The sequence below is a fragment of the Nannospalax galili genome, unplaced genomic scaffold (genome assembly GCF_000622305.1).
Source record: "Nannospalax galili isolate Female #2095 unplaced genomic scaffold, S.galili_v1.0 scaffold9, whole genome shotgun sequence".
Lineage (NCBI taxonomy): Eukaryota > Metazoa > Chordata > Mammalia > Rodentia > Spalacidae > Nannospalax > Nannospalax galili.
In genome coordinates, this window is record NW_008360332.1 from 3,199,418 (window position 1) to 3,224,749 (window position 25,332).

Below are 25,332 nucleotides of genomic sequence, written 5' to 3' on the forward strand. Positions count from 1 at the left end.
GGTTGACTGCAATAATCTTTGGATTCCTATTGAGGATGAAGAGAAATGAGTGGGTGGTTTCACTAGAGTTTCAATGTTGTTAACTTAGATTCTAGAGTCCACATTAATTGGCTGCTTATAGATACTTTCGTGAGCAAGATGGTTCTTACACAGGGAAGTCCTTCATACCTTTTGAGTTTATTATTGCCTAACACTAGTTTACTGATTAAAAAAAAATCCTGCACTTATACACACTGTTGTTCCTGATTCAGTTCATTTTAAATCTTTTTAAAATGAGATTTTTGATTAGTAGCTTTCTGCCTTTTTTTTTCTTGCATTTAAGAAAATTCATTGATTATAATTTAGTAAGACATGATAAAAAGTCTGAGCTTCCCCATTTTGACTCCCTTTGATCTGGGAGACCTGCTTGGAATGTAGTTGAAGTCTCAGGCTCCAGGGAAGGTACTGGAAAGGAGTGGAGTCCCAGTGGAGTCTGCCTGACTTGGGGTTCAAAGACACCTCTGATGGAGAAATAAATCTCATGCTTCTGCATTTTTGCTTTTATACACAAATAGTTCTCTGGGACTGGGTGGGGGAATTAATGGAATTTCTGATAACAAAGGAAATCATAAAATATTGTTCATCAATATAGACATGGCAGTGTCACACCTGAGATGATAAATTGTCTTTTCATTACTTATTCTGTAATTATTTTTTAGCTTCTTTGTGGAAACCAGAATGTAGCAACTGTTTAATAAATTATACAGACACTCTTAAGAACTTTTTAGAAGTATAATTCGTGAATGACCTGAAAAAAATGTACATTTCTGATAGAAATTTTTAAATATCAGACTGGTTTTAACTAGCCAGAAACATTAAAATTGGTTGCTAAGAACATTTATTTCCTTGAAAAGAAGCAAGTGGGTAAAGGTAGTAGGCTGCGGGGTTTTTTTCTTTGGTAGTGTTTCATTTTGTTTTGTTTTTAATCATTAATTACCAGGACTTGGCATGATTTTGAGTACCCGAAGCTGACCCTTTTCTAGGTTAGTTTTTCTACTGGTGAATTAGACAAAGATTCCCATTCTTCTGGGTGTGGTAGAGCACACCTTTAATCCTAGCACTGGGTAGGCAGAAGCAGGCGTGTCTCTGTGCACTCCAGGCTAGCCAGGGCTACATAGTGAGACCCTGTTTCACTAAGCAAACAAAATAGATACCCTTCCCCAAGGAGGCACCTCCTTCCATGTAAGTCACCCAGACACAGATCATCAGCATGCTTACTCTATATTCCTAGTATCCAAAAGAGCACTAGGCACACAGTAGGTACAGTGTAAAGACTTGTGAAAACAGATGACTCAAGCCCGAGGTTAGACCTTCCCTTTTTCAGGAAAGCTTTGAACTAGGGTTTTGTCTTTGGTTTGTACTTTTGAGGCAAGGTTTCAGATAGCCCAGGTTGACCTCAGACTCACTGAGCAGAGCAGCTGAAGGTGCCCTTGGATGCCTCTCCCCAAGCACTGGGATTACAGGCATGTGTTACATCCCTAGTTTGTGAGGTGCTAGGGTGGAACCCAAGGCTTCCTGAATGCTAGGCATGTGCTCTAACCACTTAGCTACAGGCTGTAGACAATTGCGTAATACTGAGCATTAATGTAAAATTCACTGAAAAAATTTAAAAGCAGATTGAAATTAAATTGTCTATCTTTGAGAACTTGGGAGCAGTTGTAGCTATATACTGAGGCTATTAAAAGCATCTTTTTCTATGGCATATTATTTTTTAACAGATACTCTTGTCAGAAGTTTTCCCGTTTAAAGTTCTGTATTAAGTAGGCTATATTTTATAGCTTAAACTGCTGTGTTTTAATGGCACTTGTGAATTATTACTCAGTGGTGGATAATTTTGAAGTTTTTTAGTGAGTGGGATCAATTTCTTTCTAATAAGCAATTTAATCTTAAATGTTTTGAAGGACTCGTAATGCATTCTTTTCTCCCTAAAATATTTAGAGGATTTTCAGAAGTAGCAAGATTTGACCCTAACAGGCTGGTAGGATTCCAAAAGTGCGTCTTTACCTTTGAGTGTCCAGAATGACCAGGATTAGTAGTTCTTAACAAATACCATTTCCCCTTTTGCTTATATAATTGGATTTATCTATTTCTCATTATGCATTTAAGTTTATAAAAATAACGCATTTCCAATGAAAAACACAGCATTTTAGATTTAAATCGATTTTACATAAGATAATGTCAATTTTACAAAAGTAAACCTTCCTAGAAAATTTTGAAGTGCTTTATAATTTAGAACATCCAGTCTAATATTTTATGTATCTAAAACCAATTCTAAATGTGCATGACAAGAAGTTAAAGGAAGGACGGTGAGGGTGAGGTGGCTTAGTGGGTAAAGAAAGGCCCTTGTTCCTAGGCCTGATGTGTGGGTACAGAGATCTATCCCCAGAAATCACATGGTTGAAGGCAAGAACTGACTCGCATGTGTTGTGTACACAAACACACACACACACACACACACATTATTAAATACAATGAAATTTAAGAAGCTAAGGGGGGCTGGAGAGATGGCTCAGCCGTTAAAAGAACTGACTGCTCTTGCAGAGGACCCTGGTTTGATTCCCAGCACCCACATGGCAGCTGTGAACCATCTTTAACTCCAGTTCCAGTGGAATCCGATGCCCTCCTCTAACCTCCGCGGCATTGCACGACACGGGTGCACTCACATACATGCAGGCAATACACTCATTTTTCTCTATATGAGTCCTAAGATTGAACTCAGGTCATCAGACTTGGCGACAAATGTCTTCACCCACTGAGCCAGTTGTTTTTGACGTTGAACTAATGAAGGAACTGAGGCCTCATTGAGCCCCCACAAACTTACACAAATAGGTCCTAACATCCCGCTTTTAAGCACAGAAAGTTTTATTATACATCCTAGATTTTAAAACTTACGTTTCCTTGACACCATGAATCTGTGGAGATAAATGAAATTGTTGAACTAGTGGTGAATTAATGTGACTTGGAGATTTGCTTTTAGCACCGTTTTCATTGCAAGGAGAGACCTTATTAACATAGACACATGGAAATAATTCAGAGATTTCATTGGCTGGCACTAGTAATAGATGGTGACTCAGTTAATGTGTCAGTACAGCTTGAAATCACAGCCCCAGTCCCACAGAGGTCCCTGATAATCAGGAGCCCACGGTGCTCACCAGGACCCACGACAGCATGAGCAGTGACATCCATGACTGGGTTTCGTTCTGAGTAATTAAGAAAAGCAGTGCCAGAAAAGCTGAAGTTTTAATATTCTGGGTTCATAAGAGCCCCCTTTGTGGGAATGTTTTCTAAGAGATAGATGTATGCAAGACTGTATAGGGATGGTGGTGGGAAGGCAAAAATGTTTGTAATCAGATGCTTGAAGTCCAACAGAACGTGCTGTTTGTTGACAAAGCACCATATTATCTTGCCAGGATGCTTTTCCATCTCTGACCTTGCAAGTTCCCATCATAGCAGTGCATCTGTTTATCAGGAGCTGTCTCCTGAATGCCAATGATTTCAGGCCTAAGTCCCTGCACCTGTTGCCCGGAGGTATTTACTCCAACCACTAGCCTAAAGCAGGGAGAGTTACTGCTTGACATCTTATAGCTCAGGGCGAAGAAACTGTCTTTTCAGAATCATTTGTTCAGAGAGGAGAAATGGAGCAAAACAGTTCATTTTACTCTAAACGCTGCTATTTGGCCGTATTCACATTTGCACAGCACAGAGCTGAGGTATTGATTTTTTTTTGCTCACACACCGTCCACCAGTTCTCTCTTCAATCGTCAGCATTGCAAGATGGATTGGATTACACTTTGCTGCTTGGAATGTTTCCCTTTCCTTTCTGTTTTTCCTGGTGGTTGTTGAAAGAAAAATAGATTCCAAATACAGCTTACAAATAAATGTCATAGTATTAATGTGGTTACAAGACTTTAATTTAGGGATTTCTTGAGGTTGGTCACATCGACTGAGCCATTTCACTGAATATTTGACCATCACACACGGCTTCCTTTTTTCCCCGCTTCCATTCTTCCAGGGCTGACAGCAGCCAGGTGCACCAGTAACTGCTTCCTTTACAATGGAGATCTAGCAGTGGTCTGCATGGCCTGGAGGGGCATGAAGTAACCTGTCAGCACAGGAGCCTGGGAGCTCAGACTCATTCTTACAGGACCGTGGGAAACTCAATCTTGCTTTGCTGCCATTTCTTCCTCTGTAAAACAGTAGCCATTCCCATTCCCATCAATAAGGTTATTTGAAGGATCATTAGCCAGTAAATATTTGTAATATCTTCAGAAGGATTTCTGACAGTGGTGAGCTAAAGTTGAACAGAATTGTCAGCGACACCTATTTTTGGCCATGGAGAACATTTGTGAAAATTGACTGGGGCTTGTGGCAGGAGCAGTGGAAACCTGCAGCCTTCTAGGGTGAGGACACGGCTTCCCTTCGCCCCTCACCCTTACCACATCACAGTGGCATTTTCTATCAATGCAATGCTGGCCTCACCAGGCTGTGGTTTGCTGCCGGGTAGAGTTGACTGGCTTTGGAGTTGAGGGTGGAAACCAACGGTGTTGTTAGTGAAGCAAGTGTGGGAGAACCTTGCAGCCCCCTTGCTTTATCAGTTGAGAAGGTGGGGGTGGGGGTCTGAAATGTCATCAGGCAAGTACTGGAAACCATAGGAACTGTGCAATCTCCCTGCATGCTTGACTAGGAAGAGCAGCAAGACAGGAGAGGTGTGTTGGCAGGAAAGAACGACTGAGGTTGACTCCAAAGTGCCTGAACTTTGATGGCTCTCCCTACCCAATGTGCACTCAGATCAGGAGAGTGTGGAGACAATTCTGAGGACTCTGGCTTCTGTGCAATGTCTGTGTTCACTGGCTGGTTGACCATTAAGCTACTGTACACAGAACAAGGCGATCTCTCAGAAGCCAGGCTAGAAAATTAAAGCAAAGCACTATGGGGCTGAGATTCCCCACACCGAGGAGAGTCGGATTCCTAGGCCCACCAAGGCACTGAAGACAAAACATCTGCAGCAGTTCTCTGGGGGAAAGAACGCTGAATCCAGAGTTGCCAACTTTAAAAGTATAGTTTTGAACAACAATTTTACAAGCTACCCAAACAGGAAAGTTGACCCAAACTTACGAGAAAAAGCATCCAGAAGCAGCCTCCGATGGAGGACCAGATGATGCACCCAGCAACTAAACATTTCAAAGCAGCTGTTATGAGTATGTTCAAAGATTAGGATAAAACCATATTAGGGAATGAAGAGGAAAAATGATGACAAAAACTTAACAAATATGCAATCTCAGTAGAGAAATAAAACTATTTTTAAAGGGCCTTAGAGACAGTCTTGGCACATCCTGGTTAGATCACTGTGATGTAAGTAAATTACTGTTTTCATCTGCAGATACACGTCCCAAGTTCATGTCATTCAAGATTCTTATTCCATGGGACTGGAATGGAGCTTGAAGATTGTACTCCAGAAACCTTACCAAGCAGTCACTTTCATATTTACTCTAAAATGGCCTTTTAAGTTAAAATTACATCATGTAATGGAAAGAGTGCCATTAAGAAATGACAGCCACACCCTTAGTGATTTACTCCATCAGATTGGCCTGTGGGCATGTCTGTGGGGCATTTTCTTGATTACTAATTCATATTGGAGGGCCCAGCCCACTGTGGGTGGTACCATCCCTGGGCAGGTGAGCTCAGCAAGCCAGGGCAAACAGGCCAGCAAGCAGTGTTCTTCATTAACATCTCCTACAGTTCCTGCCGGCTGGGTCCTGCCTTGAGTTCCTGCCCTGACGGAGTGACACTTGGAAGAACGGAGTGACACTTGGAAGAACGAGATGCCATAGATTCTTTCTTCCCCAGGTTGTTTGTAGTCATAGTGTTTGGTCACAGCAATAGAAAGCAAACTAAAACAGTTAAAAGAAGGCATAACAACCCACATTTTCCTTAAGAGTGTTTATAAACTTTCCCATAATAAGCATGTGTTCATTTTCTCTTGTCACTTATCTAGAAATGCTTATCTAGAAAGCAGCTTTTGTGTGACATAAGCAAACCCTGTCCCTGTTTATCACACACACTTTTGATAATTATATAGACCACAAGCACCTTATGATGTATTATCCTGCCACAGTGCAGCCACTTAACAGTACCCTTACATTTCAGTGTTGGAAGAGGTAGAACAAATAACTTACTAGTTGTGAATCTCTGGGAAAAATGTTGATCACGTGTGTCAAATTAAAAAGATGTTGTCTGTTAAGAGTCCTACACTGGGAAGATATTATAGAACTTTTAAGTGATTTTAATTTTTCAGAAGAGGGGAAGGACAGTGATTGGCCCTGATTCTGAAGGGTCCCAAGACACCCACGCTGGTGCTCTGTGAACTTCCCTGTGGCTCTATTTTAACAGTATCTATCTACTTACTATTTAGGGAATGTATAGGTACATTTCCAGAAATATGTTTTTCATTATCATCTATGTTTTTAAACCTCTGTAGGATTTGTTTCATGCCAGAGTTAACGAATAGTCTTTGGCGAATATCGACTGTATAAAAACATGTACTTTTCTAGTCCTGGCCATCGATAAAAGCCCTGGCTCTGAATTCGGAGCATCCTGAGTGATACAGCATCTGACTCATAATTTTTGATGATGATGTTGCATTAACTACTATTTGTTTCCTTAGTTTGATACTCTGTAAAATTGCTATTTTAGCAGTAATTTATCTGTAATTTTTAGGAGCGGTCAGTACAGGACTTATGACAGACAGGTGATCCATCCTAACCCATTTAGCCCAGGGCTAACACATAGTTACTGTTCTATAAGTATTAAACTATTATATTTAGTTTATTTCTCCTTTTTTTTTTTTGGTTGCAAAGCCAAGACTATATATAATGAAAACTTAAGAATGTATTATATCACTCCCATGAGAAATACTAATGAACATCGATGTTACATTTCAAAAAAATTTATTTAACTGAGAAGGAAGAGGCAGGCAGATCCCCCTGGGCTATAGGCCAGCCTGGTTGATATAGTGAGTTTCAGGACTACATTGTTAGAACCTTTCTCAAAAAACAACACAAAAAGCAGATTTTTAACACCCTCCCCCGCCTTATCGATGACGTGATTTCCCTTGAATAAAGTACTTGATCTGTTTTAGAATGTTCACCATTTTACTTTCACTACCAAAGGAAATAGATATTACAGAGGAAAGCAGTCATGACTTGTAATGTACTAAACAAATATGAGTTGTTGGCTTCTATACCATTCATTGAAGTCATATACATGTGCTGTTCTAGGGAATGGAATTGTGATTAAGACCTTACCACAATTGTAGCAGGTTAGACTGTTAAAAATGAGTATTCACAAGTACTATGTGGTAACATTGAGCACGTTGGTAAAAGTACGTATAGTTTGATAAAAACGGATAAAAGCCAGAATTTGGCAAATAGATTTTTATGATTTGAAACAATAGACATTGTAGCCTAAGTAAACAGTGTTTGCTGTTCTGAACGCTCAGGGTCTTTGCAGGGAAAACACAAGAACTGTGATCTTTCTCTGGCAGTTCTGCATTAGAAGTCTGCTAACTTATTAGAAAATAATGGCACTTTCTTTTCCTTGCTTTACTTTTCAAGTGACTATTATTTAGGCTTTAAAATCCCCCCTTTGCATTATCAAAACAGCAAGACATTGAACAAGGTAGTTCCCCAAATAGCTTTCCAGAAGCAGAATTCACATAGTGCAGGTAACTACAGGCCTGCAAACTAAAACCAGAATTAAAAGGCTCAATCACAGAGCTTTGTCATCAATTCTGTTTTTGACAAAATAGTACAAAGTGTGAACTGTGCTCCAAGCCATTCTGTTAATAGCATGTTCTAATATTCCCAACGTTTTCTAATAATATGATTTACTCTGTTTTATTATAGAATTATAATTACAAATCACCTCTGCCTTTTTAATAGATTGCACTCTAAACCTTTATTTGATGTCACTTGTTTGAATTCCCACATAGATTTTGCCACAAATAAAAGCTTTGAGAGACATACAAATATTTCCAGTGAATACCAATATAGTCACAGTAGTTTAAGTTGAATTACCTTTTCAGTATAGGATCAGGAAAGAGGTCACATGTGTCTGACCTTGTTGGGGAAGAAATACCTTTGTTAAGTTTGTCCTGCTAACTTCGTCCCGACTTGCCCAGCGTTCTTTCCATGTTCCATCCTGGTCAACTGTGTACCCTCCACATGTGCTCAGTGTTCTCAGACCACCATGAACCTCAACAAGAACTTCCCAGGGTTGGGGTTTGCCGTGACCCCCTGAAGATTTTCCTATTTCAGATCACATAATTTTTTTCTTCCCCATGAAGTCTAGTTACACATTGCATTTTCTCAGCAGAACTGAACTTTGACTGAATTTGAGAATTGCTGGTATGCTGATCTATAGGTGTGTGATCCTGAAGCCGCTTTGGAGGAATATTTGGATGTCAGAAGAATTTCTATGGCATTTAGATAGTGAGGGCATTGTACAGCACAGACACTAAGGATGGTTATCCTTCGTGTGGACCTAGACACTCAGTGCTCTTGGTTTGAAGTTTTTTTTCTCTTCTCTCTCCTTTTTTTTTCTGTGTGTGTGTGTGTGTGTGTGCGTGTGTGTGTGTGTGTGTGTGTATGTGATTATGCTGTTATAGGCTAAGCCATATGATGCAGAGTCATTGAAATGATAGAGATAAAATAGCAAACCATTTATAAAGTGAGTGTTTAGATGGATAAAGATGGAAATCAAGCTTTCAGGTGTTGTTTGAGAAGTTGTTGGTATGGGCTGATAGGAGGGTAGCACAGCGCACCGGTGCAGCTGTGTGTTACACATAGCTCTTCATTCTTAACTTTCTCATCTCTGTCCATTGGCCTTTGCTATGATACTAACTTATGGGATCCCTGGTTGAAAACTTTGATTACGTCTTAAAATTCTGGGGCTGGAAAAGTGGTTCGAGGGTGAAGGTGATCGCTGTACAACCCTGACAGCCTGAATTCAGTCTGCAGAACCCACAAAAGGTGCAAGGAGAAAACCAACCCCACAAAGTTGTGGACTGACCTCCATATGTGCACTGTGGCATGCTTATACCTACACACATTAAACAGTAATAATGATAATAATTTTAAAAAACCTTAAAATTCTTACCTTTTATTCCACTCAAGAATTTATTGTCATTATTATTATTATTATTATTAGTAGTAGTAGTAGTAGTAGTAGTAGTAGTAGTAGTAGTGTCTTTTGAGACAGGATCCACTCAAGAATTCCATTCAAGAATTTATCATCATTATTATTATTAGTAGTAGTAGTAGCAGCAGTAGTAGTAGTAGTAATGTCTTTTTGAGACAGGGTCTCCCTACAGTCACAGCTAGCCTGGAACTAACTATGTAGACCAGACTGACTTCCGATCTCATAGAGACCAGCCTGCCTCTGCCTCCCAAGTGCTGGGATTAAAGGCATGCCCAACCACGCCCAGCCATTCAAGATTTCTTTTTTAGCACACAAGAACAGTGTTTCTGTACACTTCCTGATGTTTCCATGTAAAATTCATATAACAGTTACAGCATTTTAATGTGTTACAGGTAGGAAAAGTGATGCCATAGATTGTTCCCTGTCATTTTAGAGATGACACAACTGAAGCTCACAGAAACTTCGCTCTTTGGGTTTCATTACTTGTTGGAGTGAATTGGCACGGTGCTGACTCCTTTGAACATCCACCCGCCAAGTCCTGTTAGTGATGTCAGTTTTAAATACAGTGTATATAAACTGGATAATGTTCCCCAGTATTTTCATTGTCATAAATATCTTAGTGTGGGGGGTAACTTCCAACGCCAGGTAATTTTGCAATAATGATGCTGACAGCAGCTCATCTGTGTACATTAAAAGTGCAGAAAGGGGCCTGGAGAGATGGCTCAGCGGTTAAGAACACTGGCTATTATTGCAGAAGACCCGGGTTCGAATCCATGCACCCACATGGCAGCTAACAACTGTCGGTAACTCCAGTCCCAGGGGATCCGACAGCCTCTTCTGACCTCCACGGGCATTGCACAACACGGGTATACTTACCTACATGCAGGCAATACACGCACACACATAAAATAAAATTAAAAAATGTTTTTTTTTTTTTTAAATGCAGAAAGAAGAATGTTGCCAAGCCTGGCCTCCCTCCATCATACTCAGGACAGGTCTTCTTTGATTAGTTGTTTTATTTGATATTTATAAACTCTGACAGTGTTCATAAAGCAATTAACTTTGTCATTTTTCTTCAAAAAGAAATACATGAATTTCTGACAGTCTTGTGACTGTGATGAATTGAACAGTTTGAAAATGCTTTAAACTAATAATTTTAATTTCCTCTTTCTTTTATTTCCAGGTTTCAGCAGAGCTGCCTTACCATTCGGGTTAGTTAGACGAGAATTATCTTGCGAAGGTTATTCTATAGACCTGCGGTGTCCTGGCAGTGACGTCATCATGATTGAGAGTGCTAATTATGGTCGGACAGATGACAAGATTTGTGATGCTGACCCATTTCAGATGGAGAACACTGACTGCTACCTCCCAGATGCCTTCAAAATTATGACTCAAAGGTAAATATTTGTGTGTTTGGGTCTGAAGAGTTGGCTCAGTGGTTAGGAGCACTGACTGCTCTCATAGAGGACCTCTTTGGTTCCCAGCTCCTGCATGGAGGCTGACAACTATCTGTAACTCCAGTTCCAGATCCAAAGCCTACTTCTGACCTCTGCGTTGCACACACATTGTGTACATATATACATATAGGCAGACACTCACATTAAGAAAAATGAATCTTCAAAAGGAGATAAGTATAATTCCAAAACGGATAGATGCAGCCTGTTACAGCCTGTGTATCGAAATCAGTTGGACTGTAACCACTAATGATGTTTTCTGAAGCATTTAAATCTGTACCTCATTTTAATATAGATGACAAAAGGAATATGCAATACATACCTCTATATGTTATAAAATAAAGAGGAGGAAAACTTCAAATCTAAGGTTTTTTGGGACTTCAGAAATTTGAAGTATTTTCTGTAATGTTTATATGCCTGGGAGTTTGTCAGTAACTGCTCATTACCTGTATTTTGCTTTACTAAATGTAAATGTTTAGAACAGTTTTAGGTTCATATGAAAATTGAAAGTGTAGGGGACTAAAATGGCTAAGCAGTTAAGAGCACTGACTGCTCTTGCAGAGGACCTTGGTTTGGTTCCCAGCACCTACACGTTGGCTAGCAACTGTCCACACAACTTCAGTTCCAGGGATCCTACACCCTCTTCTGACCTCCCCAACCACTGCATGACACATAGGTGCATTTGCATACATACAGGCAGTGCACTCATGGACATAAAATAAAAATAATAAAGAAAATTTTTTTTAGAACTTTTCATGTAATCCCAGTCACAACCCAAGAATCATCACCCATGCCCAGGCATGATCACTCACAGCACAAGCAATGAACGTGCTATGGTCTGAGAATCCAAATTGAAGCATCTCTCACTCAAGAGTTCTTTGTTCATTGCGGGATTCACACTTGGCTTTGTGCATCGTATGGATTTTATAAAATATATAATGTTATGGATCTGCCATTGAAATACTGTAGTCTAATTTCACTGCCCTGGGAATTATCTATGTTTTGCTTTTGGAGCCTTGTGTTCTGAAGTCCTCTTAATGATTGGCTTCCTCTATGCAGTAATATGCAGTATTTTTTTTTTATTGTGTCTTAGCTTAATGGTTCATTCCTTTTTAAGTCAAAATAATGTCCCTCTGACTAGATGCTACCTATCATTAATCTAGTCGCATTATGAAGGTCATCTTGATTGCTTTCAAGTTTTGACATCTATAAATAAAGCAGCTATAAATATCCATGTGGAGGATTTTGTGTGGACCTGAGATTTCAGCTCATTTGGGTAAACGTCAAGGAGTTTAATGGCTGAATTGTGTACCAAGAGTCCATGTAGTTTTATAGGAAACGTTCAAGTGGGCGCTGTGGGGCATGCTTGTAATCCTGACTTAGGAGGCAGAGGCAGGAGGGTGATGAGTTTGAGGCCAACCTGGACTATGTAGTGACATCCTGTACCCCCAAAAGAAAGAAAACAGTATGTCTTCCAGAGTGGCTTCCATTTTGCACCCCACCAGTTGATGAAGGAGATTGCTTGTTGCCCCAACTTTGCTGGCATGTAGTGCTGACAGTGTTTGACAATTAACCATTTTGATAGGTGTCTCATTGTCTGAGTTTGTAATTCTTTGCTGATACATAGCACAGAACTTCATGTGCTCTTTGCTTTTGTGTATGTTTGTTGGTAAAGTGTTTTTGGTCTTCGTCCATTTTATAAAACAAATGGGCTGTTTCTTTTGTTGTTGTCTTTTAATCTTTGTACTTGTACAGTGGAAAACCTCCCTCTCAGTTATGTCATCCACAAATGTTGTTCTATGTTCTTTGACCTTGACAAGACAACAAACAGAATAAAACAACGTATGCAACTTAAGGAAACATTTAGCTAAGTTTTCCCTTGTGTTCTGCCTGGGACACTACATACAACCTTCCAAAAAGTTAAACAACTTTTGATTATTTCTTAAGCAATTTTGCCATTTCCTAGTCATAATTGAACCAGAAGGTTAGAAACTCAGTACAGTGCCATCGATGTAATGAATGATATAAAGCAAGATGCAGAGTGTATTTCTGAATAATAATAGAACTTCTGCCTTCTTCAGACAGTACATAGTTAGGGTAAGTACCTTCTGATAAGGTTCTGCTCAGGAATTCAAGCTAGTTCTTTCTCATTTGTTACCTGTGCATTGATCAAGATGATTTTAAAAGACGAGGCAAAAGACAAAAACTATATTTTCTTTACAATCCATAATTGGATGATTCTTTTGTTCAATTAGGAACGTTACAATTTAGGGCAATATAAAAAGTGTTCTGTGCACTGTGCTTTGCTAAGTAGTGTAAATCGCTGTGAATTGGTCTTTCACCATTTTAGAACAATTGCAATTCAGTCTACAGAGAGGTGTATCAAATAGGTATCTAGTCAGATGTGATAGAGTACCAGAATACGTGCGTTGAAATGTAAGCACTGATAATGTCGGCTTGATTGAATTTGAGCCATTTTATTTCTTTCTTTACTAAGTCCCAGTTCACTGATGACAGAAAGTAGATACTGCAGAGATGCTTCTCCATTACCATGGTGATGTGCCCCCACAAATCCATCCTGAATTTAAAATTTCCCAATTCAGATGCATTCACTACACCTAAGCTACTGATCATCACTGTGCCGTCTGGAGAGGTGGCCATTTACCCTGGTGACCCCGGGCTGGACAGGAGCTGAGGCCAGTTATTGTGATGGAGGCTTGCAGTGCCTCTTCATAGCACCAGCTCAAGAAAAGACCAAAATTTGAAGTATGATTATGATTATAATTATGAGTCTGTCAAATGTGGGCTGCTTTTGCACCATGAGAAGGTAAAAAAATAATCCTAAATTGATGGTCATATGCCAAGGACTGCCTGTCTTAGACACAAGGCACCTAACTTTGGTGCATGGGATTTAAAAAGTTTGGTGTTCCTGGCATCTTAATGCATCATGTTCTCTACATACCTGGTGTTGAGCTGCAGTTGTAAGTAGAAGAGTAATCCCTCACACTTCTCCAGGGCTGCTTGTCCAGCAGTCCCTTTTACTCAGAGCATAGTCAGTGGGCCAAAGGGACACCCAAGGCTCACAACATTTATTGTTATTGTTACTTTCACTTAAAAAAAATTATTTTTATTTTATGTGTATGCATGTATTGCCTGCATGTAAGTAGGTGCACCCGTGTCATGCAATGCCCGTGGAGGTCCAAAGAGGCTGTCAGATCCCGTAAGACAGGAGTTACGGACAGTTGTTAGCTGCCATGTGGGTGCTGGGATTTAAACCCAGGTCTTCTGTAAGAACAACCAGTGTTCTTAACCACTGAGCCATCTCTCCAGCCCCTACTTTGACTTTTTGTGAAATAAAAACTGATGATCTTTGCATTCATAGTCTTCCCCCCACTCCTGCTTTCCCCCCCTCCTGCTTTCCAGACTTCTCTGGGACATAATATTATAATGAGCTTTAGAACTTGATTATGTGATCACCTTGAAAAATTGCAAACTTTCTGTGTGGGGACACAATGAAAACATCAAAAGGGTACAAGGGCATAAAGAAAAAGATGGAAAAACTTTTTTTTTTTTTTTTTGGTCTTTTTGAGACAGGGTCTCCTTGTAGCCCCAAGCTGTCCTGGAACTCAATATGTAGACCAGGTTGGCCTTGAACTCACTGAGATCCGCCTGTCTCTGCCTCACAAGTGCTGGGATTAAAGGCATGCGCCACCACGCCCAGAAAAACCATTTTTAAATGGTATGTGTCTTAAGTATGTAGTCTTAAGAGGATAGGTCAGGATGCTACGTATTAGCATATTTTAATTGATAGCACATTACAACTAGTTTTTAAAATGTGGGTACTGACCATTTAGTACTTATTCAGAGAAATTCACCAAAGTTTTTAAAGGGTTTTAATTGTTGAATAAGGAGTTACTATTAAAAATCTAAAACACAGTCTCATTTGTATGAATAGTATTTGTTAAATATAGTTTAAAAACCTGAATCTTGGCATTGGAGAGATGGCTCAGTGGTTAAGAACACTGGATGTTCTTGCAGAAGACCCGGGTTCAAATCCCAGCACCCACATGGCAGCTAACAACTGTCAGTAACTCCAGTCCCAGGGGATCCTACAGCCTCTTTTGACCTCTGCGGGCATTGCACAACATGGATACACTTACCTACATGCAGGCAATGCACACATACACATAAAATAAAAATAAGAAATAGAATTTAAAAAAATTTTCTTGGTAAAGTGGATTTTGCAAATTGTGTGTCCCTAATCAGAAATATCTAGATCTGAAACTTTTCAAGTGCCAACATGGTACCCTGAGGCATGGAAAATGTTTACTGCACTTGTGATATGGGTGCAGTCAAAGCACAGGTCTGCTGAAAACCCTGCCTAAACACTTACTTTCCAGTATGTTTAAGGTACATAAGAAACATACTGAATGTTTTGTCTCTGTTTCTGTTTTACCACTCCAATAACTTATTGCTTATAATATGCAAACATTCAAAATAAACAAAACAAATATGAAACATTTTGAGGGAACCTATTATTTCGAGCTTTGGGAATTGTCTTATGCTGTGGATATAAGACTCAATTTAACAATCAACCAATCTTGACCGTTGATCTTACGCAGTGGTAGTCACATTAGCTAAGCACCTTGAAGCAGGCTGGAGAGAAGTATAAAGTGAAAACCTTATGGAATGATTGCAGACTGCCAAAATAGAAAGAAAAGAAAAAACAGTAGGAGTTGGAACAAAGAGTTGATCTGGTAAAGCTAGTGTTGAGCAGTTGTGCATTAACAACAATCTTTGTTTGAAGTGCGTGTGTGTGCGTGCACGTGTACACATTTAAGAACACAGCAAATATCTAGTAGATAGTTCAGACCCATATTTGTTCAGGAAAACGCCATTACAAGTTTTAGAAAGCATCCAAGATGGAATATGAAATTATAAGTGTTGTGTTTCTTGGTATTACAGCACTTTTAAAAAGATTTAGAAGTTGGAGAAATTTAAATTCTGGGAAAGCATGCTGCTGGCCTATCTCCCACTGTTATCAAATCTCCAAACAGTATATGGGGTGTTGGCACAAATACAGTGATTCCAAAACTAACAGCAGAAACCCCATTTTAAAGTTGTACTATATTGTAGCTTATAATTATATGTTCAGAAGAAGGACAATAGTTTAAATATAACTTTATTGAAAAGCAGAGGACAATGTTGAGATGATTTCAAAAATAGTTTTATAGGGGCAGCTTGTAAGTAGCCCCTACTCAGTGTTAGGGGAAGGTAAATCTTTAAGGAATTTGTATACCGTTTTACTAGTTTGTTTGGAAAGAAATAGAGGAGAATGGATGGAAGCACTATTTTTGCAGCTGGGTTGCAAATGAATAATAATTGTCATTATTACTTTTTGGTCTCTTTGAGACAGGGTCTCCCTGTAGCCCCAGCTCTCCTGGAACTCACTATGTAGACCAGGCTGGCCTTGAACTCACAGAGCTCCGCCTGCCTCTGCCTCCCAGGTGCTGGGATTAAAGGCGTGTGCCACCACGCCCAGCCTATGAATAATTATTATACATATACAGTCATTCAGCTCTAAAAATTCAAAGCCTTAAATAGTGAATTTTTCATCGATAATTTTCGAAAATTGTGGTATTTAATAATGTATGTAGCAAGAGACATGTTTATTTTTGTAATAGAGAACATTTTTCTTTGGAAACCTCATATTAGAATGTTAGAATTTCTCCATTAAGTTTGAAAGCTCCCCTTCTACATGGGGTGATGGGCAGAGAAACTTCAGCACCGCTGCTGGGTGCTTGCTGTCCGTGTCAGAATTTTTCATTCCTCCTTTCCCCTGGTACCCCCGTGTCAGTTAAGCATCAGGTAAGTCTATTTCTGTTCCACTCTCTGTCTGCTACTTCATGCTCATTTAGGAGTGTGACTCTCTACAGCAGGTGCAGGCCATGTCCCTCACTCAAAGTCCCAGGCCCAAGGAATGTCTCAGAGACTAGATTTTGGAATATTTGCCCCAACTTGGTAGCTGAACATCCCTAATCCAAAACACCAAAATCCAAAAGGCCCTGAGTAATTTGCATTTTGTGTTTTAACCCTTCTAAATTTTTGTGATGAGAGATGCTCAGTTTGTGTGTTTGCCTTTGAAGTATTCTCAGTAACTCATCCTAAAAATTGAGATGAAATATTTTCCTTAAAAAGATTTGTACTTTAAGCTGGGCATGGTGACGCACCCCTTTAATCCCAGCACTTGGGAGGCAGAGGCAGGCCGATCTTTGTGAGTTCAGATCTTTGTGAGTTTGAGGCCAGCCTGGTCTACATAGTGAGTTCCAGGACAGCTGGGGCTACAAGGAGACCCTGTCTCAAAAAGATTTGTACTTTAATAGGTTATAGAGCAGTCACCATTACAGATATTGATTTTTGAAGATCATTGTGTGGACAACTTCCTATAAAAGAGTCACAAAGGTGAGCCAGGAGTGGTGGCCCATACCTTTAATCCCAGCACTTGGGGGGCAGAGGCAGGTGGATCTCTGAGTTCAAGGCCAGCCTGCTCCCCATAGTGAATCCAGGCCAGCTGTGACTACAGGGAGACCCTGTCTCAAAAAGAACGCCCCCCCCCAAAAAAAAGTCACAATGTTTTGAAGTCATTAACAAAAATGATTTCTGCTCTTACCCTGGAGTATTTGATTCATAAACAAATTAAGAATTGCACTAAAAGTTGTGGTAGTCAAACGCTGCAGAAAACCACAACTATAAGAAGTGATGAGTTTCAAAGCTTCTCAGAATTTAGCCTGAAGAACCCATTAAAATGCAGTCACTGTTGTTGACAGTCCTCTGGCAGACTTCATGATTATAGATTTCAGTTTGTGTATACTCTGCCTGACACAAAGCTTCCCAGCCTATGTATTGATCATTCATTCTTCGTAAAGCATCCCTGTGTCCAAGTCAGAGATGTAGGAAAAGTTTGTTTTTTTAAATTAATACATGCTTCCTGATCTCTCTTTACAGAGAACTATAAGGTTTGTACCTTGCTTTCTAAGATCTTCAGTTCTCTTCCATGCTAATGGCATTTACAGAGGGATAAAATTAGCCCGAATCTGCCTTTTCATCTGGGTTGATATTTCATATTATTTGGGGAGTTGGTATATTTTATTCTCACAGTGTAAGTGCTTACTAGTCGGGATTATTCAGTATGCTTCTGCGTTCCCTTAGGATCCAAGCCTGCTACTTCTGAGAAGCTGCGTTCATCCCCCTGTGCTGCTTAGCCCAAGTGCTTTTATCTGTCTGTAGTTCAGGTTTATCAACCATTTGTCCATTAGAATGAATGCATATGGGGAGAAATAAATAACTCAGATGCCTCTGACCTGTCATATCTATGCAAAATATACTTAGGTTATTTTCTGTCACCCGATGGGTTTCACTAATTCTCTCCCTCTTGCCTGAGTTGTTTATAGACAACTAACTGGAATTCTAGAACGACAGCTCTTTGGCCAAGGATTTGAGAGGGCACTAGCATAGATTCCTAACCCTTAATACAATCATATATAACCATTAAAACTCTAATTGATATGTCTAATTGGACACATACTTTGCATGTCACTTACCGATGGGCATTTAAATTGGAGCACTCATTACAGAAAGGGGGAGACTATTGGCAGGAATGAACACGGACCATATTAAGCATTCACATTTATTGTATGAGAAAGACTAGTGAATCATAAAGTAGCTTAGCACACAAGTCATCTAGGTAGCGCTCATGACCATGCTTAAATGAAGGAGAAGCAATAAATTCACAGCAAAGATTCTCTACTGCAGGGACCCTGTGTCTCCTTCTCAAATGAAAAATAATAGGACCGTTCTCTAGGTAGATAATACAGACTGAGAGACCAGTCCTGCATTGCTTGTTTCCACTGACACATCCTCATGGGTGGGGTTTTCCCCTTTCTCATTATATTCTTTGTTTGAATAATAATCTATCATTGTTTTCTAAGGGCGTGTTATGTTTTCATAACACATGGATTACTGGGTGAAGAGACTTGCATAAGCATCTTACAACTTGGAATTTTCTTGCGACTTTGTACAGATTGGACCAGAGTAAAGGAACTTGGGTTTTAGGGGTGTTTTTATTTGTTTGCTTAGGGGTAGGTGCCATTGTTGTTCTTTCTTTCACTGTCTACAATATAGACTGGCTTCAAACCCAAAGCCTCCTGCTTCTTGGTCTCCTGAGTGTTGCAATTACAGCATGTGCCTCCTCACGCCAGGCCCTTTGTTTTTGGTTTTTGGAGACAGGGTCTCCTGTAGCCCCAGCTAGTTTGGAACTTGCTATGTAGACCAGGCCTGGCCTCTATCACACAGAGATAAAAGATGTTTGCCTCTGCACCAGGCACCTACTAAGCTCTTATCTTTGTTTTATTTTTTTATTAGCAGTTTAAGAGCAAGACAGCAGTGATTCCATGATGTTTATTCATTAATTTTATTAAACAAACTCATATTTATTTGCCGTTAAATAATTTTAAAGCACTTTAAGCTGAAAAAAATCATGGTTCACCCTATTATTTCTAAACATTCTATACTGAAAGGGTTAACATATAGACCAAAATATTAAGAACAACAGAAAAAAATACAAGTATTGATATTCTGCTTTGGACATTGCGTGAGGAAAATGATTGTGAGGCTTGAGTTTTTACTGATACGTGGCTCTCTGTCTTGCATATTTTAACAGCCCATTCTTTGCTGTGTACATTCCTTAAAAATATTGTAGCTATTTAGATTTATTTTACTGCTGCTTGTATTCCACAATTAGATGTGTAGAGCTAATAATATCTCTTTCAGATGTTTCTGGGAAAAATCTTATTAAGAAAAATAAAATAGAGATTCTGTAGTCTTAATATTTCTTTATTCTGTATAAATCAATCCAGGGTATTCTATAACTAATACAAGTAAGTTTTCACAATATTGCCTAACATGCCATATGCAATCAGAAAAGACTTGATTTGAGAACTCGTTTAACACGCTACCCACCTGTCATAGTCAGATTTCCGTTGCTGTAGCAAATGCCTGAGACAACATTCAAATACATATTTAGGCTCAGGGTTTCAAGTACAGAATAAGCTGTTTACATGGCTTTGGTCCTCATGTGAGGCACATATCAAGGGTGGATGCAGATGCATGGGGGGCCGAGTAGGTCACGCCTTTTCGTGCAAGTTGCAAAATATACAAGATTTAAACATAGTCTCCCTGGGTTTTGAATTCATCTCTATTTATAGTGGCTCAAGAGAAGCTGAGACCATTTGAGGATCTTGTTAAATAGAAGCTCAATTTTTGATAAACTTACCTACATTTGGGGTAGGTTTTTTTTTTAATTGATTTTTATCTTATGTATATAAGTGTTTTGCCTACATGTTATCTAAGTGCACCACATGTGAGCCATGTTCACAGAGGCCAAAATAGAGCATTGAATCCCCTGGAACTGGAGTTACAGATGGTTGTTAGCTGACATGTGCATGCTGGGAACCGAATGTGGTCTTTGAGAACAGCCAGTGCTCAACTGCGGAGCCATCTCTCCATACTTGGTGCAGTGTGTTTATGTAGTTTGAAGGTGCAGACTATTGCTAGTGAGGGAATGGCCTGGAGAACAGTCTTGTTACTCTAATACTTCCTTAAGAATCCTGATGTAAATATGCTCTAAGACATGTCACCATTTAAATGTTTCCGATGGTACCTTATGTTCAGGGAAAGAAGAAAAGGAATAGAGTTTGTAGTGTATCAAGTGAGAGCTGTCTGTCATTAAACATGTAAGACATTAAGGAATCCTGTAGCTCCTGTATTTTACCAATCGAAACAGACATTCCCCCCCATATGCTCTTGGTTGGAATACAGAGATTACACAGGACACATACCAAGTGCAGTAGGTAAAACTGTATATATACCCTGCAGAGTTTGGGAGAGGAGAAGCTGAAAGATTTTAAAAGGTTAATAATTCAATTTATTTAAAGGACATTTATTCAGTAAATAAGATGGGAAAATGCTTATTGATTCAGTAAAAGTCTTGAGCTAGAATAACCCATTTCCACAGTTTGTGCTAAATACGTAATTTAAAACTTCCTATTGTAATAGGCATGGAACTAAATGTGTTTGAAGCTAAATGAGAATAAATGAATTTTAAGCAAATGATCCTAAAGGACTTTGTTGTAACACTTTTCTCTCCCTTCTTCCTGATTCCGAGTGTCTCCTTTATCGGCTGCTGTTAATTATAATCGCCATTCTGTCAAGAAAACTTTTGTCCAAGTTGTATTTCTTCGGTAATAATTTCAAAATAGTCTCTAATCAAAAGACGTTTCTCTCCCCCTTATGACCTTTGAAACTTGATAGAATAGTAAAGCCACAGAAGGTGCGAGAACAGGCTGGCTTCTTAGGGATATTTTGTTGTTGGATGAATCTGTTCCACACGTTTCATTATGAGCTAGTCCTAAGATCCTTGCATCCCGAGCTACGTATGCATTACCAAATGTTTATCAGTAGCTTTGGAAAGCTGACTGTGGGTTGTTATGTGAAGAAGATTGTACCTTTCAAATGCGTATGTAAACAGGCATGCTGGACATCATATCTGACTGTCATACCTAATATATGATTTGGGGCATTTACATGTATGTTGCCATTTATTTCAACCCTCAACAAATGGTCTTTTATTAAGCCGCAATGATTACTGAGTGTGAAATGTAACCAAGATTATTTTTTATTCAAATATAATTTAAATATTCATCAAAGAGAAGTTATGCTTGAGAATGACAGAGACTGTTAACATCAAAAAATATAATTAACTGCATTGGGTATCATGAAACAGAGTTAGTCAAATAGCCGAGAGGTCTAATTGCTTTAGAGTTTGAGAAGCAATGGTTTTATTTTTTGCTATAGCTGTGGAATTAATAGTAGTGTGGTTTCCTATGTGAGCCAATTAAAAGCTGCCTGTTAAGGTTCATTGCTCTATAGGAAACCCATTGAATACCACTTAGTAAAGAGGATTGACGTGTCAGTGTGTACAAGAAAATAAAATAGGATAAAAATCAAGGAGCTGAGAAATGACAAAGGGGGTTCATAGACTCATGTCCCACTTAGCACTCTAGAGAGTGTTGTGGGCGCTCTCCAGGCTCCTTTTCTGGCCCTCCTCCCCAGGTGTTAGCAGAGTTGCCCTGAGCAGAGCTCACAGCTGAAGCCTTCTTAGGACAAGCCTGGGGTGCAGGGATCAATCCCCTCCCTCAGAGGCAACTTTCATTTAGTGCAGGATAACAGAGGTGAGGTGCCTCATCCTTCAGAGGGGCTCTTCCAGCTCCTAGCTACCTCTTTGAGGGGTTTCCTCTCTTGTGTTGAGAGGTCTCTACCTCAAATTCCACTTCCTGCATTGCCCAGCCAAAGGTGCTAATATTACATATAAAGCAAATCCTGCAAGGATATTGGCTACAGATGTTTTTAGGGAAACAATGGAAAATAAGTTTAAAAATTAAAAGCTGCCAGGCGTGTTGGCACAGGGCTTTAATCCCAGCACTTGGGAGGCAGAGGCAGGTAGATCTTTGTGAGTTCAAGGCCAGCCTGGTCTACATAGTGAGCTCCAGGACAGTTGGGGCTACAAGAAGACCCTGTCTCAGAAAGACAAAAAAAAAGAAAGATTACTGCATTCTAGAAATTCAGCTTTGTTGTGCCATCCTGTCTCTTGAATAAGTAATATTCTGACCTCTGTGTCTCTATTAAGCTTTGTAACTGAATACAAAAAAGAAAACAGTCCTAGCCGGGTATGGTGGCGCAAGCCTTTAGTCCCAGCACTTGGGAGGCAGAGGCAGGCGGATCTCTGAGTTCAAGGCCAGCTGGGGCTACAAAAAAAAGCCTTGTCTCAAAAATTGAGGTGGGGGGCAGCTCTTGGGGACTCAGGGAAAATGGTGACTGTGAGTGTGACTGAGATCAGTCAGTAGGCACCTGGGCCAGCAGGTGCTGAGTGGTTCTGGTAGCTAAGGCCTTCTAGAAGGTTCCTTCAGTGGCTCACAGAGGAGCATGCTCGGGTGTGCTGACAGAAAATGAGGGTCAGTTACTTGACCTCACCTCAACCCTCCCTTGGGCTTGGGCTCCGCAGCATGTCCATTCCTGGAGTCCTGGCTTCCCCTTACTGTCACCATGACCCACCTTTTTCCTTTGCTCTACAGAGATGTTCCCACCTAGGCGGCGGAGGCTTAAAAGTGGGCCGACCTTCTAATGGTCTTTTGACATTAATGAGGTCCCTGAAATGGAAATGTTTAAGGGTCAAAGATAAGAGCAGTGGCCAGTGTTTCTTCTTCCTGATAGTGCCATGGAAGATATGCTTAAGAAATTGACCACAATTCCTAGTATAAAGTACATGGTGTTACAAGTGACTGTACTACTGTAACTATCATATAGGGTTTGTTGTTTGGTTGGTTTTTGCAAATAAAATTGTGCTCCTGAAATACCATGTGTTCAGTCTAGATGTCATATGTAGTTGCAACTTTTGTAAGACACGAAAATCCTAGAATTGCTTAATAGAGTTGACTGTGTACAGTAAAATTGGACCCATGGTGTCTCTAACCTGCAGTGATAAGGATGGTTTCTAGTCATCCATTATTTAAGGTGCTTCCCAGGGTTTAGATCTGTGGCATTGGAGTGCTTATTAACTTTGTGAAGCACTGTGTTGCCTGCATGACAGCACACAGCCCTCTGCTACCAAGCCTGCTGCTGCACGTGTGTTAGCGACATTTAAAGCTCTTGAGTCAAACATTTATAGGTCCCTACGACCTGCGACTTCCAGACAAGTTACTAACAGGAAGGCAGTTCAGACTAGGAGTCTAATACCAAATGGAAGCCTTCTGCCCTCGTTATTTTCAAAATAACCCATGTCCATGTTATTTGTACATGCTATAAATGAGGGAAAATTTAATTTTGTTTGTATCAAATGATTATGCAACCATTTTTGGCTTCTGAGAAATTTGTCTTTGATTCATTAATAAATACTACCAAATGACTGGATGTGTTCAAGACATTTATGAACAGTTGGCAAGAATGTGTATATCTGCAAGATTACAGATTGAAGGCTGTGGAGTAGTTTAGAAAAGGTACAGTGGGGTACACAGCACATCGCCCCGAGATTCATAAAACGGTAACTAAGCACTCAGATATAATTTGTTAAAGTGGGGGAAATACACCATATCCCCCACATACCTCAACACACTTCCAGACATCAGTGGAGAAGAGGAGAGGCCGGAGTAACTATGGCTGGGGAATCCCATCTGTTGAGGGGGTGCTGACGCCTGTGAGCACCTGAACACTGATTCCCTTTCTTCCCTTTCCCTTTCCCACTTCCTGTATCTTGTAGCATCTTTTGCCTCATTTTTCCTTTGCGGCCTTACACTAAGGAGGAGGGGGTCTTTTAAAGATCTCATTCCTTATATTCCTCAAAGTCATGCAGAAGATGTGTTTAATCTTTACTTTTAACTCTGCAGTGTCGCCACTGAACATGCTCCAGGGCTCGAGAGCTTTGTGTTAACTCAGATGCAACCCGAGTTCATTCTTAGAGCAGAGAGCAGTTCTTGTTAGTTTTCACTGTATAGCTATTATTGGAATGTGATTATTTAGGGTGCTGCTATTTCTATTACTGTAGATTCTGCGTCCAACCCCACTATTTCCCGTCTGTTCCTTCCTTCTTCACTCCCCCTCCCTCCATCCATTCTACCTTTATCTGTCTGTCCATCCATCCCTTCACCCATCCATCTCAGTGTTTAAAGACAATGTGTTGCCTTTGTGGCGAGAAGCAGGAAAGGGAGGCTTCTCTTGATCTATGCTGTTTAGAGGAGCTCTTTGGGTAACAGGCTGTGGACTGGATGCTTGTGAGTGGCATCCAGTTATCAGAATGCCATCAGCAGCACTGCTTTCTTATCAGCTTCTTCCTGCTGTCAGCTTGGCACTTATTTCAATGGGAAAGGATTTGCATCAAATGTGATGCCTTATTATATGCAGCTAACATGGGGTTCTTAATTGTGCAAACACACCAGACTCCTGCAGTGGTAGTCAATTTGATAAAAGGATTAGATTATGAATATTTTGTCATGATTAAAGATTACTTCTGATTTATCAGAGGTAAGCCAGAGAAATTTGTCATGTATTTATCAGTCAAATGAGACTCCATTAAATTTGAGTGTAAGAACCACAAAGTATTCTTCTTTTATGTTTTCTCATATGAATTTCATGGTCTATATCCAGATATATTCAGATGTGGGTACTGGGGGTTGTTTGGGGCCATCCCCCTAGCTCAGCTCACTGCTTTGAGTGCCTCTCCGGTCTGTCTTTCAAGCTTTGGCCTTTATTGTTTTCAATCTCTTATCTTCCAAAAATCAGCTAGAGTTCCATACGAAATTTCTGCAGGTTTTCTTAAGGAGATGACAACTGACAAGTATCAGGAGCCATTTTAAGTTGTTAATTCCTTTTTTAAAATGTGATGAAACAGAATAAGAATTCCACTTTAGAAAGCATTAGAAAGCATTCATTGAGTGAACACTTCTTGGTAAAAATACTACTAACCATTCACACAGATTTAAAAGAAGCCTAACATCTACCAGGGAGGTAAAACTAAGTCTCTATCAGGTAATAA

General features: G+C 39.9%; 1 protein-coding gene across 19 annotated transcripts in view; it reads left to right on the forward strand.

Moving 5' to 3' along the window:
- The window catches only part of Adgrl2 (adhesion G protein-coupled receptor L2), a 189,784-nt gene that overhangs the window by 97,365 nt on the left and 67,087 nt on the right, over positions 1-25,332 (forward strand). For all 19 annotated transcript variants that reach the window (XM_029560275.1, XM_029560259.1, XM_029560264.1 and 16 more), the window contains exon 3: positions 10,421-10,634. In XM_029560275.1, the coding sequence (XP_029416135.1) occupies positions 10,421-10,634 (214 nt within the window). The remainder of the gene's footprint in view (positions 1-10,420; positions 10,635-25,332) is intronic.